Raw genomic sequence first — 21060 nt, 5'->3', positions numbered from 1 at the left:
CTTTTTGCTCAACGAACCAAATCCACTTTCTTTGCTCCGTCCAGTGGACGCAAAGAAAGGAGGAAAACAAGAAGTAACGAGCATGTTAGGGCACCAAGATGGAGGCCACACACGTTCAAACTGCGATGACGAGTATTTCTGCTTCCGCAGGAGAGCATCCTGCAGAAAGTCGTGATGACTTCCTTCGCAGACCGAACCGTCGTTACAATAGCAGTGAGTGCAAACACAGGCTCGCTCATAAAGTGCCGACACAGCAATAATTTGTCATCTAAGCGTGCTTTCCTGCGCCGCGCAGCATCGCGTCCACACCATCCTGAATGCCGACCTGGTGATTGTGATGAAGCGGGGCATCATCCTGGAACACGACCAGCCTCAGGCCCTGCTGGACAAGGACAGCGTCTTTGCCTCCTTCGTGAGAGCAGACAAGTAGCACAGAGAAGGAGGCTGAAGGAAGACATTCAAAGTGCAATTGGGATATTTCACCTTGATTTGTTTTTTTTATTATTCATAGTGTATTATAATTGTATATAGCATACTCAAGCGTTTGTTAATAAAGTATATATTATCTCTTAACGGCGTGTTTTCGTACTTGAGTGGTGGAAGCCTGGCCTAGATTCATGTCCTCACGTGGTATCAAAGGCACTGCTGGAGCCAAGACTGACTGTAGAATGCGATACCGGTGCCCAAAATATCCACGCCGCCTTCTTGGAACGTCAACAAGGAGTCACGGAGCAAAGTGGTCATGCTGGGTCCTTCAGGAGAACGTCCGTGCGGGGAATCTATTATATTGGGGAAAGTGGTGCACAAACAGTCACCACACTGTCCTTGGCAGAGAGAAGGCCAGGGTCCAATGGCATGGAGACCAAGATAATTGGGGGCCTATCTTGCTGCGGCCTTCTTCCGCCTTTGTGAACGTTGTGTAGGTACTAGAGATGCGCGGATAGGCAATTATATCATCCGCAACCGCGTCACCAAAGTCGTCATCCACCCGCCGTCCACCCGAACCAACATTTTATCAGAAACGCATCCGCCCGCTGAAATACATCAAGAGGTTGGCCCCCTTTACCACTCACAGAGCTATATGAACATGTTTCACAGAGTAACCAAGACAATTGGAGCCGTGTGTGTGTGTGAAAACGACAATTTCCTCGTTAATTTGAGTGAGGATGAAAGATTCGTGTTTGAGGATATTGATAGCAACGGACTAGAATTTTTAATTTTTTTTTAAAGTTGAAAAAAAATAAAACGCGATTGCATTGGGACGGATTCCGATGTTTTTAGACACATTTACTAGGATAATTCTGGGAAATCCCTTATCTTTCTATTGTGTTGCTAGTGTTTTAGTGAGTTAAGTAGTACCTGATAGTCGGAGGTGTTTGTTCACGGGTGTGTTGACGCCAATGTCTCAGGGGAGTCGACGGCAGCTATGGACGGCACAAGCTCAGCTTTTCTCCGGTAAAAACTGACTTTTTAACCACAATTTTCTCCCCAAAACCTGCTAGTTGACATTCGGTTAGGATCCATATTCTCTTGACCAGGGGCGCTCACACTTTTTCTGCAGGCAAGCTACTTTTCAATTGACCAAGTCGAGGAGATCAACCTCATTCCTAGTTATAATTTATATTTATTTATTTATGAAAGAGACATTTTTGTTGACAAGTTAATGGTGTTTAATGATAATACAAGCATGTTTAACACACATAGATTCCTTTCTTTCATGAAGACAAGAATATAAGTTGGTGTATTTGATTCTGATGACTTGCATTGATTGGAATTAGACAGTGGTGCTGATAACGTCCGCATTTTCAAATGGAGGAAAAAAAAAGTCCTCCTTTCTGTCCAATACCACATGAAAGTGGTTGGATTTGGCATCTCATTTGTCCAACTTGCATAATCGTTTTTAAACACTTTGTTATGAGAGTAGCATATGTGTGTGGCCCTTTAATGTCTGGCAGCAGGTGAGTGACGTCAGTGAGTGTGCGGGTGGGCAAGCAAGTGAGAAAGCGGTCGCTGAGGGCGGGGGAGAAATACATTGGCATCAAACTCCGTAGCTTGCTAGCTTTCTGAGACTTATTTTGTTAGCACAGGCAGGATGAAACAGGTCTTTTATGGTGAAGACAGGAACTGTGCAGTCTGTCTTTAGAGTTTTGACAGTGGGTACGGAGTCTCTAGAAATAAAATGTGTTTCTCTGCGTCCGCCCTGTTAGTGATTTTTTTCTTAAATATGAGCTCGCAGCAGCCAGCGTCATCTCACAAGATCCTCGGGTGCCGAGAATGTCAAACAACTGACGAAAGTGAAGTCTTGGTATGATTGATGATTGCTCATTTTTATGTCTATTTTTTAATGCCTGGCTTGAGATCGACTGACACACCCTCCGAGATCGACCAGTCGATCGCGATCGACGTAATGGGCACCCCTGCTCTTGACCGTGCTCTGATCCATAGGAAAGTTTCACCTCCAGGAATTTTAAACAAGGAATCACCGTGTGTTTGTGTGGCTAAAGGTTAAAGCTTCCCAACTCCATCTTTCTACAGTAACTTCTCCAATAATAATTGAACAAATTGCAAAAGATTCAGCAACACAGATGTCCAAAATACTGTGTAATTATGCCGTTAAAGCAGACGACTTTTAGCTGTGTGTGTGTGCGTAGCGCTCATACTTCCTAAAAACCCGTGACGTCTTGCGTACACGTCATCATTACAAGACGTTTTCAAGACTAAACTCCCGGGAAATTTTAATTTGTAATTTAGTCAACTAAAAAGGCCGTATTGGCATGTGTTGCAATGTTAATATTTCATCATTGATATATAAACTATCAGACTGTGTGGTTGGTAGTAGTGGGTTTCAGTAGGCCTTTAAATGCTATGCTTCTTTTGTTAAGTGTTGGCGCGCATGCTCAGAAGCGTTGGGTCGCCATTTGGTCCGAACCCAGGCCCTGCCTGCTGGATGCGTAAAGGTGTTGGAGGGGGAAGGGAAGAGGGGAAGGAGGGGAGGGTCTTCCTCCTCCCCTCATAACGTGTTGATGGAAAATAAAACGCGCGGCATTGACGCGTGGGCCGTGACGATGGTCGCCTTTGTGCGTGGCCGCCGCTGCTGAGTGACGGCGGCAGCTGAGGGCAGGAATCCCCCTCTGGTGGGACCCGCCGCCGCCACCGCCTGACCCGGGGAGAAGGCGGCACACACACACACCACACAGAGAGAGAGCGTCGGAGCCCTCCGGTGCGTAATGCCGGGGCGACCATGTTGTCCAGGAAAGGCCTGATCCCGGAGGACTACTTGCTGACGCGCCTGGCGGAAGATGTCCTGCAGCAGCCGAAGTTCAAGGCGAAAAGCCGCAAAGCGCGCTTCGTGGCCAAGAACGGCGCCTGCAACGTGGCGCACACCAACATCCGCGAGCAAGGCCGCTTCCTGCAGGACGTCTTCACCACGCTGGTGGACCTGAAGTGGCTCCACACGCTCATCATCTTCACCATGTCCTTCCTGTGCAGCTGGCTGCTTTTCGGCATGATCTGGTGGCTCATCGCCTTCGCGCACGGCGACCTGGACCTGCGCGGCGGCGGCGGCGACTCGGTGCCGTGCGTCACGCAGATCCACTCCTTCTCGTCCGCCTTCCTCTTCTCCATCGAGGTGCAGGTGACCATCGGCTTTGGCGGGCGCATGGTGACGGAGGAGTGCTTGTCCGCCATCGTCACGCTGATCGTGCAGAACATCGTGGGGCTGATCATCAACGCCGTCATGCTGGGCTGCATCTTCATGAAGACCGCGCAGGCGCGCCGGCGCGCCGAGACGCTGATCTTCAGCAAGCACGCGGTGGTGTCGGTGCGCAACAACCGGCTGTGCTTCATGGTGCGCATCGGGGATCTGCGCAAGAGCATGATCATCAGCGCCACCGTGCGGATGCAGGTGGTGCGGAGGACGAGCACGGAGGAGGGCGAGGTGGTGCCGCTGGACCAGATCGACATCCACACGGACAACCCGGTGGGCACCAACGGCGTCTTCCTGGTGTCCCCGCTGGTCATCTGCCACGTCATCGAGCAAGGCAGCCCCATGTACGACATGTCCGCCGCCGACCTGCAGCACGACGACGTGGAGGTGGTGGTGGTGCTGGAGGGCGTGGTGGAGACCACCGGCATCACCACGCAGGCCAGGACCTCCTACGTGGCCGAGGAGATCCTGTGGGGGCAGCGCTTCGTGCCCACCGTGTCCGAGGAGGAGGGCATGTACGCGGTGGACTACTCCAAGTTCGGGAACACGGTGAAGGTGCCCACGCCGGGCTGCAGCGCCCGCAAGCTGGACGAGGTGGGCGGCATCGCGCGCTACAAACAGCTGGAGGGCGTCACCCTCCGGCCGTCCGTCCGCAGGCGGCGGCGGGGGTCCAGCGGGCGTCGCCGCTCCGGGTTGGAGAGCATGCATGGCTCGCATTCGGACCCGCTCAGGTGGTCCACGGAGGTGTCAGAGACATGACTAGAGAATGTTGCACCACGGTACTATTATTGTGACACACACGCAAACAGGAAGTGGATGCCGTGTTGAAGTTATGCCAGACGGCACTTAGGAATACGTTGATAACATGTTTTGTTATAAATAAGAACGATCTTCCATTTGTTCACGTTGCTTTGATAAATTATAGCAGTGAAATACAATAACAAAACATGTTATCAACGTATTCCTAAATGCCGTCTGGCATAACTTCAACGCGTCATCCAGTATATGAATGTTGCACTACGGTACTATTATTGTGACACACACGCAAACAGGAAGTGGATGACGTGTTGAAGTTATGCCAGACGGCATTTAGGAATACGTTGATAACATGTTTTGTTATAAATAAGAACGATCTTCCATTCGTTCACGTTGCTTTAATAAATTATAGCAGTGAAATACAATAACAAAACATGTTATCAACGTATTCCTAAATGCCGTCTGGCATAACTTCAACACGTCATCCACTATATGAATGTTGCTCCACGGTACTATTATTGTGACACACACGCAAACCAGAAGTGGATGACGTGTTGAAGTTATGCCAGACGGCATTTAGGAATACGTTGATAACATGTTTTGTTATAAATAAGAACGATCTTCCATTCGTTCACGTTGCTTTAATAAATTATAGCAGTGAAATACAATAACAAAACATGTTATCAACGTATTCCTAAATGCCGTCTGGCATAACTTCAACACGTCATCCACTTCCTGTTTGCGTGTGTGTCACAATAATAGTACCGTGGTGCAACATTCATATACTGGATGACGTGTTGAAGTTATGCCAGACGGCACTTAGGAATACGTTGAAAACATGTTTTGTTATTGTATTTCACTGCTATAATTTATTAAAGCAACGTGAACAAATGGCAGATCGTTCTTATTTAATGACGCTAAAAGTTCAAACGGCCCGCAAAAAAAAGTCACATTTTGAATGTTTATTAATAAAAAAATAAAATAAAAAAAACCCAAATCCGCGTAAAGTTATACACGTGTTTGACCACAGGGGGGCAGTGTCCACAAACCCTAAAACGGGTGAAGTGAATTATATTTATATAGTGCTTTTCATAGTGAAACCCAATATCTAAGTTACAATCAAACCAGTGTGGGTGGCACTGGAAGCAGGTGGGTAAAGTGCCTTGCCCAAAGGAACAATGGCAGTGACTAGGGTGGCAGAAGCGGGAATCGAAACTGCAACCCTGAAGTTGCTGGCACGGCCACTCTACCAAGCGGGTTATACCGCCCGTCACCAACTGTTTTGAAAGAAGAAAAACGCCTATGTGCAATTACTGCTATAGTGACCGAAGCTCCAAAACAACTCAACAAAAAGTTTTGTCTGAGGAGACGAAAACAAAAACATTTAGACCAGGGGTCACCAACCTTTTTGAAACCAAGGGCTACTTCTTGGGTACTGATTAATGCGAAGGGCTACCAGTTTGATACACACTTAAATAAATAGCCAGAAATAGTCAATTTGCTCAATTTACTTTTAATATATATATATATATATATGTATATATATATATATATATAAAATGGGTATTTCTGTCCGTCATTCCGTTGTACATTTTTTTCCCTTTAACGGAAGGTTTTTTGGAGAGAATAAATGATGAAAAAAACACTTAATTGAACGGTTTAAAAGAGGAGAAAACATGAAAAAAATGAAAATTACATTGTGAAACAAAATTTTCTAAAAATAAATTCAAAAGACTTTGAAATAAGATTTAAATTTGATTCTACAGATTTTCTAGATTTGCCAGAATATTTTTTATTTTATTTTAATCATAATAAGTTTGAAGAAATATTACACAAATATTCCTCGTCAAAATAATAGAAGCTAAAATGAAGATTTAAAATTAAAATTTATTTATTCTTTATGATTAAAAAAAAAATACTTGAACATTGATTTAAATTGTCAGGAAAAAAGAGGAAGGAAATTAAAAAGTAAAAAGGTATGTGTTTAAAAATCCTAAAATCATTTTTAAGGTTGTATTTTTTCTCTAAATGTGTCTTTCTGAAAGTTATAAGAAGCAAAGTAAAAAAAATAAAATAATTTATTTAAACAAGTGAAGACCAAGTCTTTAAAATATTTTCTTGGAGTTTCAAATTTTATTTGAGTTTTGTCTCTCTTAGAATTAAAAATGTCGAGCAAAGTGAGACCAGCTTGCTAGTAAATAAATACAATTTAAAAAATAGAGGCAGCTCACTGGTAAGTGCTGCTATTTGAGCTATTTTTAGAACAGGCCAGCGGGCGACTCATCTGGTCCTTAAGGGCTACCTGGTGCCCGCGGGCACCGCGTTGGTGACCCCTGCCATAATATAACATGAATGATGGATTTGAACTTTTTACAGACTCGATTTGATTTTTTATATCAGCTTTGCATGTTCTGAAAATGGAATTCACCATAAAAAATATGTTTTATTAGTAGTGATGTGAATCTACTTCCGATTCACATACTTGGGTAACGATTTGATTCTCGAGTCAAACTATTTCTCGGAATACATCCTTTGGAATAAATATAATAAAACATTTTCAAAACAGGTTACGAAAGTTCCTCTTGACTGCTGACGTACGACACAGATGAGCAGCGAGTTTTATATATATATATATATATATATATATATATATATATATATATATATATATATATATATATATATATATATATATAAAACCTGTTTCCATATGAGTTGGGAAATTGTGTTAAATGTAAATATAAACGGAATACAATGATTTGCAAATAATTTTCAACCCATATTCAATTGAATGCACTAGAAAGACAACATATTTAATGTTCAAACTCATAAACTTTATGTTTTTTGCAATTAATAATTAACTTAGAAATTTCATGGCTGCAACACGTGCCAAAGTAGTTGGGAAAGGGCATGTTCAACACTGTGTTACATCACCTTTTCTTTTAACAACACTTAATAAACGTTTGGGAACTGAGGAAACTAATTGTTGAAGCTTTGAAAGTGGAATTCTTTCCCATTCTTGTTTTATGTAGAGCTTCAGTCGTTCAACAGTCCGGGGTCTCCGCTGTCGTATTTTACGCTTCATAATGCGCCACACATTTTCGATGGGAGACAGGTCTGGACTGCAGGCGGGCTTATTAAGTACCCGCACTCTTTTTTAACAAAGCCACGCTGTCTTGCTGAAATAAGCAGGGGCGTCCATGATAACGTTGCTTGGATGACAACATATGTTGTTCCAAAACCTGTATGGACCTTTCAGCATTAAGTTACCCATACCATCACAGATTCACAGATACTGGCTTTTGAACTTTGCGCCTATAACAATCCGGATGGTTATTTTCCTCTTTGTTCCGTACACCACGTCCACAGTTTCCAAATATAATTTGAAATGTGGACTCGTCAGACCACAGAACACGTTTCCACTTTGCATCAGGCCATCTTAGGTGAGCTCGGGCCCAGCCAAGCCGGCGGCGTTTCAGGATATTGTTGATAAATGGGTTTGGCTTTGCATAGCAGAGTTTTAACTTGCACTTACAGATGTAGCGACCAACCGTAGTTACTGACAGTGGTTTTATGAAGTGTTCCTGAGCCCATGTGGTGATATCCTTTACACACTGATGTCGGTTTTTAATGCAGTACCGCCTGAGGGATCAAAAGTCCGTAATATCATCGCTTACGTGCAGTGATTTCTCCAGATTCTCTGATCTTTTGATGATTTTACGGACCGTAGATGGTAAAATCCCTAAATTCCTTGCAATAGCTCGTTAAGAAACGTTGTTCTAAAACTGTTCGACAATTTGCTTACAAAGTGGTGACCCTCGCCCCATCCTTGTTTGTGAATTACTTAGCATTTCATGGAAGCTGCTTTTATACCCAATCATGGCACCCACCTGTTCCTAATTAGCCTGCACAGCTGTGGGATGTTCCATATAAGTGTTTGATGAGCATTCCTCAACTTTGTCAGTATTTATTGCCATCATTCCCAACTTCGTGTATATATATATACACATATATATATGTGTGTAAATATATATACACAGTATATATAGAGTGTATCGGACCATTTCATTTGCGTGTATGTAAGAGCATTTTAGTAGTGTGCATGAGTGTTTCAGTAGTTTGTGTAAGAGGGTTTCAGTGTTGAACAACACTTCTCTGTCTCTCACAAGAGAGAGAGAGAGAGAGAGAGAGAGAGAGAGAGATTAAAAAAATAATCAAATCTAGAAAAGCCAAGGCCGTGATCGTGTGGCCCTAAACATACAGTACAGTGCAGAATTTGCACCGCTTCACTTTTTCCAAAATGGAAAGTATTTGTGTCCATAAAATTCTACACAATACCCCATACTGACAATGTACAGAAACATTCTGGATGAAAACCCAATGCTTCCCATCCCACCTGATGGAGTTTGAGAGGTGCTGCAAAGAGGAATGGGCGAAACTGCACAAAGATAGGCGTGCCAAGCTTGTGGTATCGTATTCAAAAAGATCTGAGGCTGGAATTGCTGACAAATGTGCATCAACAAAGTATTGAGCAAAGGGTCTGAATACTTGTGTACAAGTGATTTTTTTTAGTTTTTATTATTTTGAATATACATTTGCAAACACAATTTAAATAACCTTTTAACATTGTCATTATGGGGTATTTGTGTGTAGAATTTTGAGGACAAAAATAAATTAATTCCATATTGGAATAAATGGGTTGTACTTGTATAGCGCTTTTCTACCTTCAAAGTACTCAAAGCGCTTTGACACTACTTCCACATTTACCCATTCACACACACATTCACACACTGATGGAGGGAGCTGCCATGCAAGGCGCCAACCAGCACCCATCAGGAGCAAGGGTGAAGTGTCTTGCTCAGGACACAACGGACGTGAAGAGGTTGGTACTAGGTGGGATTCGAACCAGGGACCCTCGGGTTGCGCACGGCCACTCTCTCTACGTAACAAAATTACAGAAAAAGTGAAGGGTTGTGACTACTTTATGTACTTATGTGACATGTTGACCATGGTGTACTTGCCCAGAGTCAGTTGGGGTAGGCTCCAGCTCACCAGCACAGTAAAAGTGGTGGGAAATGCATGGCTAGATAAAAATAAAAAAAATGCATTCATGAAAAAACAAAACAATGGGACAGATTGGCATTTATCTCTTTTATTAGATTATAATCTGCAGAGTTTGAAATATTAAATTGCTTTTTAACTTAGTTAATAATTAAAATACATAAAAACAAGAGCCAGAACTAAAGAACCCTGCAAAAAACGACAACAAAAAAACAACTTAAAAATAAATTAAAAAAGGGACATGTACAAACTCAATCCTCCTCCACATAGAGACTATCTGACATAACCCGTCCAAGCAGAAGGTGTTTTCCTCTCTCGCTTGTCTGATGATCTCTTTAAAACGTACAATTAAAAAGGGACATGTGGAAAACTAAAAAAAATAAAATAAAAAGGTGCACTTTGCATGGCCTTAATGCAACACCTCTCTCTCTTCCCCCCTTCATGTTGGCTTGGGTGGGCCGGCAGACATGACATCATATCTTTGTCCTCCTGCGCAGCTGGGACAGGTGTGTGTCTTAAAGGAGGCAAACTGCTGAGAATATTCGGCCACTAGACATAAAGTATCACCTTTCCTCTGATCATAGGGTTAAATATCTAATATACAATCTTTATATGTTCTCTTGTCTCCTTGCTCGTCGTCTTTGCTGCCCTCTAGGGGTTAATAGGCTCCACCGCATCAAAAGGGAGGACAAGTGGAGGAGTTGAAAAGGATCACCAAGGGAGAGAAAAGCCTCTCTGGCAGCAGTGACAAACTTTTAGAGATCCTGAGTAGGAGGAGCTTAAATCGACCCCCACATAAACAACTTGGCTAATATCGCCCAGGATGGAACGCTAGGGGTCCACGGCGCACAGACACTGTCCAAGGAAGTGTACAGGATGAGGAGGGTCAGTAACCACGCTGCCAACCCAACCAAACAACTAAACGAAAGCAAACAACTCCAACAAAAGTGAAATAAAACCAAACAAATAAAACATAGCCGACATTTTTTGTTCCTAGTTTATGCTGCAGAGAAGATGGAAGGAAAATTGACCCTGTGAGGAACGTTGACGCCAATTCCTGCTGGCGTTACAAACCCGTCGCCCCAAACTAACACCCGCAAAAAAAACAAAAAACCTCCCCCCTTTATCTTCCGACTGGTTGGTTGGTGTTGCAGCAAAATACACAAAGTTTGGTGGAAGGCGTCTAAAGTCCTGCTGGTGCACCAAGAAAGGCGACCAGACTGTCTTTCCTTCTCTCTATCTTATCTTCCATCACTCACGTGCTGGCGTCTCAGCGGCGCCCCCAGCTCATCTCTCCGTCACGTGGTTTTGTGAGGAAGGGGAGGCGGAGGCGGAGGGGGCGGTCGAGGGCGGCGGGACGGGCGTGCACAGGACTTCAGACAGGTCGTCCATGATGCAGGTCTCCTTGGGGTCCACCAGGTTGAATTCCCTTACGAAAACGATGAAATGTGCGTACAGAGTGTTCAAGTGGCCCTGCAGGTCCAGAGCCACCGTCTCCTTAAAGTGCGCCCAGTAGAGGTGAGCCAGCACGTGGAACAGGTACCGGCAGATCTTCTTCACCAGCAACTCAAAGGAGTTGGGAAATTCTCTGCCTGAGGGAAGAGATCACAAGGAATCAGGATTCGAGAACACTTTCAACCTCCACAAAAGTACACACGGTAACACAAGATTTATCACATCTAGGCGGAGATTACCACCTATTTGCGGGTCAGCTTTATTGGCGTATTTGCTTATCTTTCAAATTGTTGCTACTCTTTTGTTTTACAGGAACAAATAAAGTGTTCTGATGGCGCTCATTGCAGGGGGGAACAAGTACTGCAGCTATGAATCCAGCAGAGGGTGCTGTTTAACAAATTCACCTTTGCCAAGCATTGCCTGTAGTTGTGTAAAACCATCCCATCCATCCATCCATTTTCTACCGCTTATTCCCTTTCGGGGTTGTGGGGGGCGCTGGCGCCTATCTCAGCTACAATCGGGCGGAAGGCGGGGTACACCCTGGACAAGTCGCCACCTCATCGCAGGGCCAACACAGATAGACAGACAACATTCACACACTAGGGCCAATTTAGTGTTGCCAATCAACCTATCCCCAGGTGCATGTCTTTGGAAGTGGGAGGAAGCCGGAGTACCCGGAGGGAACCCACGCATTCACGGGGAGAACATGCAAACTCCACACAGAAAGATCCCGAGCCTGGATTTGAACCCAGGACTGCAGGACCTTCGTATAGTGAGGCAGACGCACTAACCCCTCTTCCACCGTGAAGCCCTGTGTAAAACCAGTGTTGTTCATATATTTGTTTGTATGTAGCGGCCCACCACAGACACATTTGGACCGCCACAAATAGATTGACATTACAACGCACCCGGTTTGCAAGAGAATCAGAAGATAGAGCGTAAGGGATTATAAGTGTTGGCAAATTAGTGGCATTGTTTCTATATTTAGTAAATTATAAAAAACCCTCCTGAGACGACCAGAACATCAACTAGCGACAAATCTGGTGGAGACATAAAAATCAAAGCACATATCGCTCTTCTTAACGAGCACCAGGTGCTACTGTTGGCCCTCCCCGATCTAAAATCATTGTCATATCCACCCGGACTTTGTAAGGGTGGCGAGGAGGTGGTAAACTAACAATCTCTTCGTTTGTGGCTGCCGAAAATCACAGAACTCTTACGGTACAGTGGGGAAGGGATTCATACGTCCTCATTCCTGGGACAGGAAGAAGAGGGATCATTTTTTTAGAAATACAGTCTGCTAAAATTGATGGAATGTACCATTATCTGCTGCTTTAATGTCTTTAATGTCCTATTTGATGTTTCCCTCTTACACACATGTAAGAGGGATGTGTACTATGGCTATGAGTTGTTGTTGTTTTTTTCCCTTGGCCTCAGTCTGCACCCCCTCTCCAGGGCCCAGGCTAAGACCGATTTTTTTATTTTATTTTAATCTTCTATTATTTTCTCCCCCCCTGGTTTACCTGTATCTCATCTTTTTTTGTAAGGGGCGCTGGAAGCCGGCAGACCCGTCAGCAATCCTGTTCTGTCTCCCTGTAATGTTTGTCTGATCTTGAATGGGATTGTGCTGAAAATTGTAATTTTCCTGAAGGAACTCTCCTGACGGAATAAATAAAGTACTATCTAATCTAATCTAATTATACATAGCAACTGACACTGTGATAAAAGTAGAGATTACCACAAAACACATTTTTAAATATTCAACACTACATCGTGTACCCCTAATTTGTCACGTTTCATGTGTCAAGAAAACCGCGACGAAAGGGGACATATGGATCCCGACTATACAGGCAGGCGGTTCAGAAGAAGCAGTAGAAGAAAGTTGGCTTGCGTTTTTAAACATATTTGTTTTGCTTTTCGTGTCTTTTACTAACTTTTTGCGAATTATGCTAATTTGACGATTGCATCATAACGTAGCCAACGTCCAGAATGAAGTCCTGAGGGAAACACTTAAAAATGATTTGTACTAAAGTTTACCAACTGCATGAAATGTAACAGGGATAAGAGTTTTTTTTTTCCACAGCTTTTTTGAAAAGAGAAATTCCTTACCATATTTTGTAGGAAAGTTTTCCTCATCTGTGACCAGTTTTTGACAAAGACTCATTACAAAGTCAACATATTGTGGCGCAGTGCACTTTGTCTTCTTCCCCTTCTCGTCATTCCAGTAGTATATTCTGGAAGACAAAACCGCAATGGAAAACATTTTTTTTACACCATTATCATATGCACATTGCCAAGTAACAATATGAGGAACAACGATGTGCGTATGAGGTCTTAATGAATCATAGTGAGTGTTTGCACAAGAATGTTTGTGGAAGGAGCAGCTGGCACAAACAGGAGGCAGGTGATCTTGAGACATCAATGCACTCTATTACCTCATCTGGGGAAAACCCAAATACGCTGGTGAAGACAAACTCAGGTGGTGTACATTTGATACTATCAAGTTCCAGAACTTGTCTACTAAACCAAATTCTTTCCGAACGTTTCTAAGTTCGTACAATAAAGAATTCAACAAACGTTTAAAAAAAATATGCAATACATTTCTAATAAATTTAGAATTTGCTAATATTATTGTAAATCAGATGATGTATTCATGTGTGGTATTGAATGCACATTTTTATGCATTTATTTTTTAAAACAAAAATAAAGTGAGTAGTGCATAATACAGGGGTAGGGAACCTATGGCTCTTTTGATGACTGCATCTGGCTCTCAAAAAATCTTAGCTGACATTTCTTAACACGATAAGAAATGAACAATTCCACTGGTAATCACAGTGTCAAAAATAACGTTCAAAATATAAAACATTCTCATGCATTGTAATCCATCCATCCAGTTTCTACCGCACCTGTTCAAGAAGTCGCATTAACGGTAAGAATTATTTTATTTATTGTTGGTTAGCTTCAGAATAACAATGTTATTGAAAAGAATAAGAGACTTTTTATACTCTAAAAATGTTGGTCTTACTTAAAAATGCACGTATTTTGTTGTATTCATTGTTAAAAATATATATTATATGGCTCTCACGGAAATACTTTTTAAAATATTTGGCTTGTATGGCTCTCTCAGCCAAAAAGGTTCCCGACCCCTGGCATAATACTTAAACAAAAGCAAATACTGTAGGCTCCCATTTCAATTATTTGAGTTTTGCCCTCAAAGCCTTCCTGGAATCCAGACACTTATTCCTCGACTTTGTAAACAGTCACCCAAAAATAACCAAAAATATTTGTTTTTATAACAAGAACAAAAAAAATAAAAACATTGATAGAATCTCTTTAGTAACATATACAGTGGGGCAAAAAAGTATTTAGTCAGCCACCGATTGTGCAAGTTCTCCCATTTAAAATGATTACAGAGGTCTGTAATAATCATCATAGGTACACTTCAACTATGAGATAGAATGTGAAAAAAAAAATCCAGGAATTCACATTGTAGGGATTTTAAAGAATTTATTTGTACTTTATGGTGGAAAATAAGTATTTGGTCAACCATTAAAAGCTCTCACTGATGGAAGGAGGTTTTGGCTCAAAATCTCACGATACATGGCCCCATTCATTCTTTCCTTAACACGGATCAATCGTCCTGTCCCCTTAGCAGAAAAACAGCCCCAAAGCATGATGTTCCCACCCCCATGCTTCACAGTAGGTTTGGTGTTCTTGGGATGCAACACAGAATTGTTCTTCCTCCAAACACAACGAGTTGAGTTTATACCAAAATGGATACATGGATGATACAGCAGAGGATTGGGAGAATGTCATGTGGTCAGATGAAACCAAAATTGAACTTATTGGTATAAACTCAACTTGTCGTGTTTGGAGGAAGAAGAATACTGAGTTGCATCCCAAGAACACCATAACTACTGTGAGGAATGGGGGTGGAAACATCATGCTTTGGGGCTGTTTTTCTGCTAAGGGGACAGGACGACTGATCCGTGTTAAGGAAAGAGTGAATGGGGCCATGTATCGTGAGATTTTGAGCCAAAACCTCCTTCCACCAGTGAGAGCTTTGAATGGGTGACCAAATACTTATTTTGCACCATAATTTACAAATAAATTATTTAAAATTCCTACAATGTGAATTCCTGGATTTATTTGTCATATTCTGCCTCTCACAGTTGAAGTGTACCTATGATGAAAATTACAGACCTCTGACATCATTTTAAGTGGGAGAACTTGCACAATCGGTGGCTGACTAAATACTTTTTTGCCCCACTGTATATACTAGTTATCGATCGTATCGACATCTGGATCACACACGCCTAATTTACATTGAATATTTAGCAGGTAAGCTTTTTGTGTCATCCTGCTTGGTGTGTGGGTGGCATCACTAGCCATTCCTTTTCTCTCAAATTTGAGGCAGTGTTCTGGCAAGACATGCATCCTGAAATTCATGTAACTCCTACATGTGTGTCACAAAAAGTCCAGCACATGCATCCCCTTTGAAGGAATTGTTCACGAGTACAATCTTTAGCAATTGTAAACAGACAGAGCTTCGGTAAAGATTGCCTGAGCGTCTTGGGACGTTTTGTTTTTTCTTAGGCGCTTTGACAACAATTCCAAAAGAGTAAGTATGCAGACTTGTATTCAAAGCAACATGGCGTCATTACAAGAACTGTCACTCGTCAAGTTAAGATGATATTGTTTCACTGTTAATGATGGCAAAGTTGTTTTGATACTTGTGTTTGAAGTAACAATTTTACAAGGTATTGTGCCTCCGTCATTCATCAAATCATTAACCGAGCTGTAAACAGTGGTTGATTTACTTTTTACACAAAAATTCTACTTGAAATAGCCAATAGCGTATTAAAGGTGTTATCTTGGCCCCATTATCTATTATTTCCTATTGGGATTTTTTTCTCTCAAAATGACAAGGTATGACTTTTACAGAAGTCTGTATGAGTAAATGATAAACATAATTTTAATACACGCTTGAAAGTACACACCCCACTCTCTCTCTCAGACACATAATGGGTTTAAATAACTCCCAAATGGTTGTGCAGCCTCATGGCTCATGGAAATGTTTTCTTCCTAAAATAGTGTTGAGCTGTGTCTTTGGGCAGGGGCACTGACAGTCTGACACTGCTGTGACTGCAGCCAGAAGCTGTGCAAGCAGGAAAGGGCAAGGGTGCCGGGTAAATTGAGGAAGTTTGCAATCTTAATGGTGGTCGTGGTTTGTAAGCTTTAATTGTGTGAAATCTCTCTAGGCAAAAAGTAAGCAGTAGTTTTATTTATTTTTTTAAATAAATCACATTCAGTCAGTTTTATATGACACAAATAATGTCATGAGACAGACGGAATAGGTAATTTTGTCTGCTAAACCATGTTTTCCAAATAAGTCATCAAACAACTACAAATAAAGAAAATAACACACACCAAGTTATCTATTGATGCCTTTTTTTTTAGTTTTTCACCCCACACCGTAATTTTTCTAGCTATTGCCAATCAACTGTGTGTTGTGCACAATTAAGCTAGATGGAGAGTGATTATTCCCAATTACTCCCACAACGACTTGAAAAATTATTGTTACATTTACACAATACCTATTTTTTGTTCTGTGGTGAGGGTGCACATGTTGGCCTCTTCATAAAGTCACAGCGCGTTTGTCAGGGTGTGGGAGAGCAGTGGGTTAGTAGTGGCAGCTTAAGGTGACAGCGGCAGCAAAATGACTGTTGACTGAAAAGTTAAGTCACGAGAGAACGGCTCGGTTTGGTCGTTTGTCACTGACGTCTTCTTGAGGGGTAATCTGGTTTTTCCAGCGTGCAGAGTACACACTTAACTGAAGGCCTCCTCTTTTAGACAAAGGCACACGAAAAGACGGTGCCCAACCCTGACAGGGTAAACAAGTTAAATACTTATGTTTCGCCACAACCCCCCCTGTTAACACGGGATGAATAGGCTTTCAGAAAGGCGTAAACTAGCACAACTGTTTTAACGGAAACATTTTTTCTCCTCCGGTTTGGAAAATCTATGCTTATTTCTATTAATACTACAGCTGAATGGGTGATTCATTTAGCAATGATAAATAATGTTGCACCTTATGTAAGAGTGAAAAGCACCTCTTTTGTTAATAGATGGCTGATTGCAATGTACTGAAGCTGCATGCTGCAAATCTAAAGCTAGACTGCGGGGTCCGTTTTGACCATAAATCAGACAACAATAATTGTGATAATAATTGTGTGTTGTGATAGATATGGCTCTAGAGCCAGATGTGGCTCTTTTGATGACTGCACCTGGCTCTCAGAAAAATCTTAGCTGACATTGCTTAACACGATAAGTAATGAATAATTCAGCTGGTAATCACAGTGTCAAAAATAACGTCAAAAATACAAAACATTCTCATGCATTTTTATCCATCTATCCGGTCTCTACCGAGCCTGTTCAAGAAGTCGGATTAATGGTAAGAAGTATTTTATTTATTTTTGGTTAGCCTCAGAATAACAATGTTATTAAAAAGAATAAGAGACGTATTATACTCTAAAAATGTTGATCTTTCTTAAAATGCACGCGTGTAGTTGTATTCACTGTTAAAAAAATATATATATATGGATCTCACGGAAATACTTTTATAAATATTTGGCTTGTATGGCTCGCTCAGCCAAAAAAGTTCCCGACCCCTGTGACAGATCATCCATCAGGTGCAGAAAATGATCCACTTTCACTTGATTGTATTGACTAAATTATGTATTTAACACAAATAAGGTATACTTTTCCATGTCTTTGCAAGCCACATGTAGTGACAGGCAGATCAAATAAATGTTCTCCCACTAGATGACAGAAGATGTATTAACAACTTAGTATTAGACACATAACTTATTAATTACATACAACATATAAACACATTGTGTGTTACTATTTCTGGGTGTCTGGAATTGCAGGATTCTTGTGGCAAATTTGAAGTGATTTTCGTACAAATTAGTCTCTGCCTGACATTTTGGAACACATTATTGACAAAAACTACGTCAACTACTGCATTGGCATTATTTGTTAATCTATTGCAGGGGTCACCAACGTGGTGCCCGCGGGCACAAGGTAGCCCGTAAGGACCAGATGAGTAGCCCGCTGGCCTGTTCCAAAAATAGCTCAAATAGCAGCACTTACCAGTGAGCTGCCTCTATTTTTTTTATTTTATTTATTTACTAGCATTGTATGGCTCGCTCAGCCAAAAAGGTTCCCGACCCCTGTGACAGATCATCCATCAGGTGCAGAAAATGATCCACTTCCACTTGATTGTATTGACTAAATTATGTATTTAATACAAATAAGGTATACTTTTCCATGTCTTTGGAAGCCACATATAGTGACAGGCAGATCAAATAAATGTTCTCCCACTAGATGACAGAAGATGTATTAACAACTTAGTATTAGACACATAACTTATTAATTACATACAACATATAAACACATTGTGTGTTACTATTTCTGGGTGTCTGGAATTGCAGGATTCTTGTGGCAAATTTGAAGTGATTTTCGTACAAATTAGTCTCTGCCTGACATTTTGGAACACATTATTGACAAAAACTACGTCAACTACTGCATTGACATTATTTGTTAATCTATTGCAAGGGTCACCAACGTGGTGCCCGCGGGCACCAGGTAGCCCGTAAGGACCAGATGAGTAGCCCGCTGGCCTGTTCTAAAAATAGCTCAAATAGCAGCACTTACCAGTGAGCTGCCTCTATTTTTTTTATTTTATTTATTTACTAGCAAACTGGTCTCGCTTTGCTCGACATTTTTATTTCTAAGAGAGACAAAACTCAAATAGAATTTAAAAATCCAAGAAAATATTTTAAAGACTTTTTTTTTTTTACTTTGCTTCTTATAACTTTCAGAAAGACAATTTTAGAGAAAAAATACAGCCTTAAAAATGATTTTAGGATTTTTAAACACATGTACCTTTTTACTTTTTAAATTCCTTCCTCTTCTTTCCTGACAATTTAAATCAATGTTCAAGTATTTATTTATTTTTTTATTGTAAAGAATAATAAATACATTTTAATTGAATTCTTCATTTTAGCTTCTGTTTTTTCGACAAAGAATATTTGTTAAATATTTCTTGAAACTTTTTATGATTAAAATTCAAAAAAATTATTCTGGCAAATGTAGAAAATCTGTAGAATCAATTTTGAATCTTATTTCAAAGTCTTTTGAATTCCTCTTAAAATTTTTGTTCTGGAAAATCTAGAAAAAATAATGATTTGTCTTTGTTAGAAATATAGCTTTGTCCAATTTGTTATATATTATACATATTGTATTTTAACCTATTTATTAATATGTCATCAAAATTCTAAAATTAATCTTAATCAGGAAAAATTACTAATGATGTTCCATAAATTGCTTTTTAAAATTTTTCTTCATTTTTTATTTTAAAGAGTCGAAATTGAAGATAAACTATGTTTCAAAATGTAATTTTCCTTTTTTTCGTGTTTTCTCCTCTTTTAAACCGTTCAAGTGTTTTTTAAAAAATAATTTATTCTCTACAAAAAACCTTCCATAAAAGGAAAAATAAAATGTACGACGGAATGACAGACAGAAATACCCTTTTTATATATATATATATATATATATATATATATATATATATATATATATATATATATATATATACATAGATTTATTTGTTAAAGGTAAACTGAGCAAATTGGCTATTTCTGGCAATTTATTTAGGTGTGTATCAAACTGGTAGCCCTTCGCATTAATCAGTACCCAAGAAGTAGCTCTAGGTTTCAAAAAGGTTGGTGACCCCTGACCTATTGTATAATTGCACTGCCTTTAAATGTTGCTTTAAACTAAAGCTGTCGAATGATTCAATTGTTTGATCACAATCACACTTCTGAATTTGAATCATTACGAATCACAGGTTATTACTCTTTTGCATAATATAAATTAACTTAAAAAATAACCTGATATTTGGACAGAATTGCTATTTTTTTTATCAGAATGTCACATTGGAACATATTTTAAGTGTTTTATTTAAATGCACGGCAATTATTTCTTTAAAAAAACAAATTAAAACAGTTTTCCCATTGGAGTGAAATTAGCCAGCGAGCCTACCAACCAGCAACCACAGTTAAGGTAAAGGAACATGTATTATGAAAATAAAATTGTGTAGTTAATCTGCGTATATAGATGATCAATGTCATATGGGGCATTCTCATTAGCATTATTATTAAAAATGGGAGTACCCTCAATACTTCTCAAATGGAAACGTAAATAAAAACAACTAGAAGGAAGTAATTGAAAGCTTTAATATTTACTTCTTAAATATTGGACCAAACTTTGAGGAAAGGGTTCCAGACCCAGTTTCAGTTAAGGACTTCAATGACACCATAGATGAAAATCCCAACTCAATGTTCCTCACCAACATGACACAAGAGGGAATAGTTAAAATTGTGAAATATTGCAAATCCAAAACCTCAATTGATTGTAATGGAATTGATATGAAAACGATAAAAAAGGTTATTGAAGAGATTTCAGGACCATTAATGTATATCAGTAATCTATCATTTCAAACAAGCAAATTCCCCCAAAAAATGAAAATAGCTACATTTTTACCAAGTTATAAAACTAGAGACAAACACCAATTTACAAATTACAGACCTGTTTATTTCCTTCCACAATTTCATAAAGTTATTAAAAAACTGTTCAATAACAGATTGGACAATTTAATAAACAAAGGAAAAAACACAGAAAACCAATGTGAATACACAGCTACTATTTCAACATTGATGGCTTTAACCAAAATTACAAAATAAATTACCAATGCAATAGATGGTTAACAGTGTGCAGTGGCAGTATTTATGAATTTAATGAAAGTATTTGACTAAATAATCATACATTTTTAATCAAAAAATTTGAAGAGTGTGGAAACAGAGGGTTGGTCTTGTACTGGGTAAGAAGATACTGAACCAACAGGAAGCAATACATAAAGCTAGGTGAACACACGTCTACAACGCTAAATATATCCTGTGGAGCACCACAGGGATCAATACTGGGAATTGTTTAATCTTTATATAAATGACATTTAT

General features: G+C 40.3%; 3 protein-coding genes across 18 annotated transcripts in view; 2 read left to right on the top strand and 1 right to left on the bottom strand.

Moving 5' to 3' along the window:
* abcc8 (ATP-binding cassette, sub-family C (CFTR/MRP), member 8) overlaps positions 1–571 on the top strand; it is a 172171-nt gene extending 171600 nt beyond the window's left edge. For 12 of the 13 annotated variants that reach the window (XM_061917764.1, XM_061917772.1, XM_061917767.1 and 9 more), the window contains 2 exons: positions 151–213; positions 296–571. In XM_061917764.1, the coding sequence (XP_061773748.1) occupies positions 151–213; positions 296–430 (198 nt within the window). In that variant the 3' untranslated portion in view covers positions 431–571. Of the gene's footprint in view, positions 1–150; positions 214–295 lie in introns of those variants that run through there. The other variant, XR_009809066.1, reaches the window with a different exon arrangement.
* Positions 572–2995: 2424 nt separating this feature from the next.
* kcnj11 (potassium inwardly rectifying channel subfamily J member 11) lies at positions 2996–5358 on the top strand. The gene has a single exon (XM_061917780.1). It carries the CDS (start codon positions 3242–3244, stop codon positions 4463–4465), a length of 1224 nt encoding a protein of 407 aa, XP_061773764.1. The 5' UTR covers positions 2996–3241; the 3' UTR covers positions 4466–5358.
* Positions 5359–9598: 4240 nt separating this feature from the next.
* mob2a (MOB kinase activator 2a) overlaps positions 9599–21060 on the bottom strand; it is a 124271-nt gene continuing 112809 nt past the window's right edge. For all 4 annotated transcript variants that reach the window (XM_061917760.1, XM_061917761.1, XM_061917759.1 and 1 more), the window contains exons 4-5: positions 13088–13212; positions 9599–11115 (exon numbers count right to left, since the gene is read on the bottom strand). In XM_061917760.1, coding sequence (XP_061773744.1) covers positions 10811–11115; positions 13088–13212 — 430 coding nt within the window. In that variant the 3' untranslated portion in view covers positions 9599–10810. The remainder of the gene's footprint in view (positions 11116–13087; positions 13213–21060) is intronic.

The sequence above is a fragment of the Nerophis ophidion genome, linkage group LG12, assembly GCF_033978795.1.
Source record: "Nerophis ophidion isolate RoL-2023_Sa linkage group LG12, RoL_Noph_v1.0, whole genome shotgun sequence".
NCBI classification, from domain to species: Eukaryota; Metazoa; Chordata; class Actinopteri; order Syngnathiformes; family Syngnathidae; genus Nerophis; species Nerophis ophidion.
The sequence above is the reverse complement of the archived record's forward strand: the minus strand, read 5'-3'. Positions and strand labels throughout refer to the sequence as shown.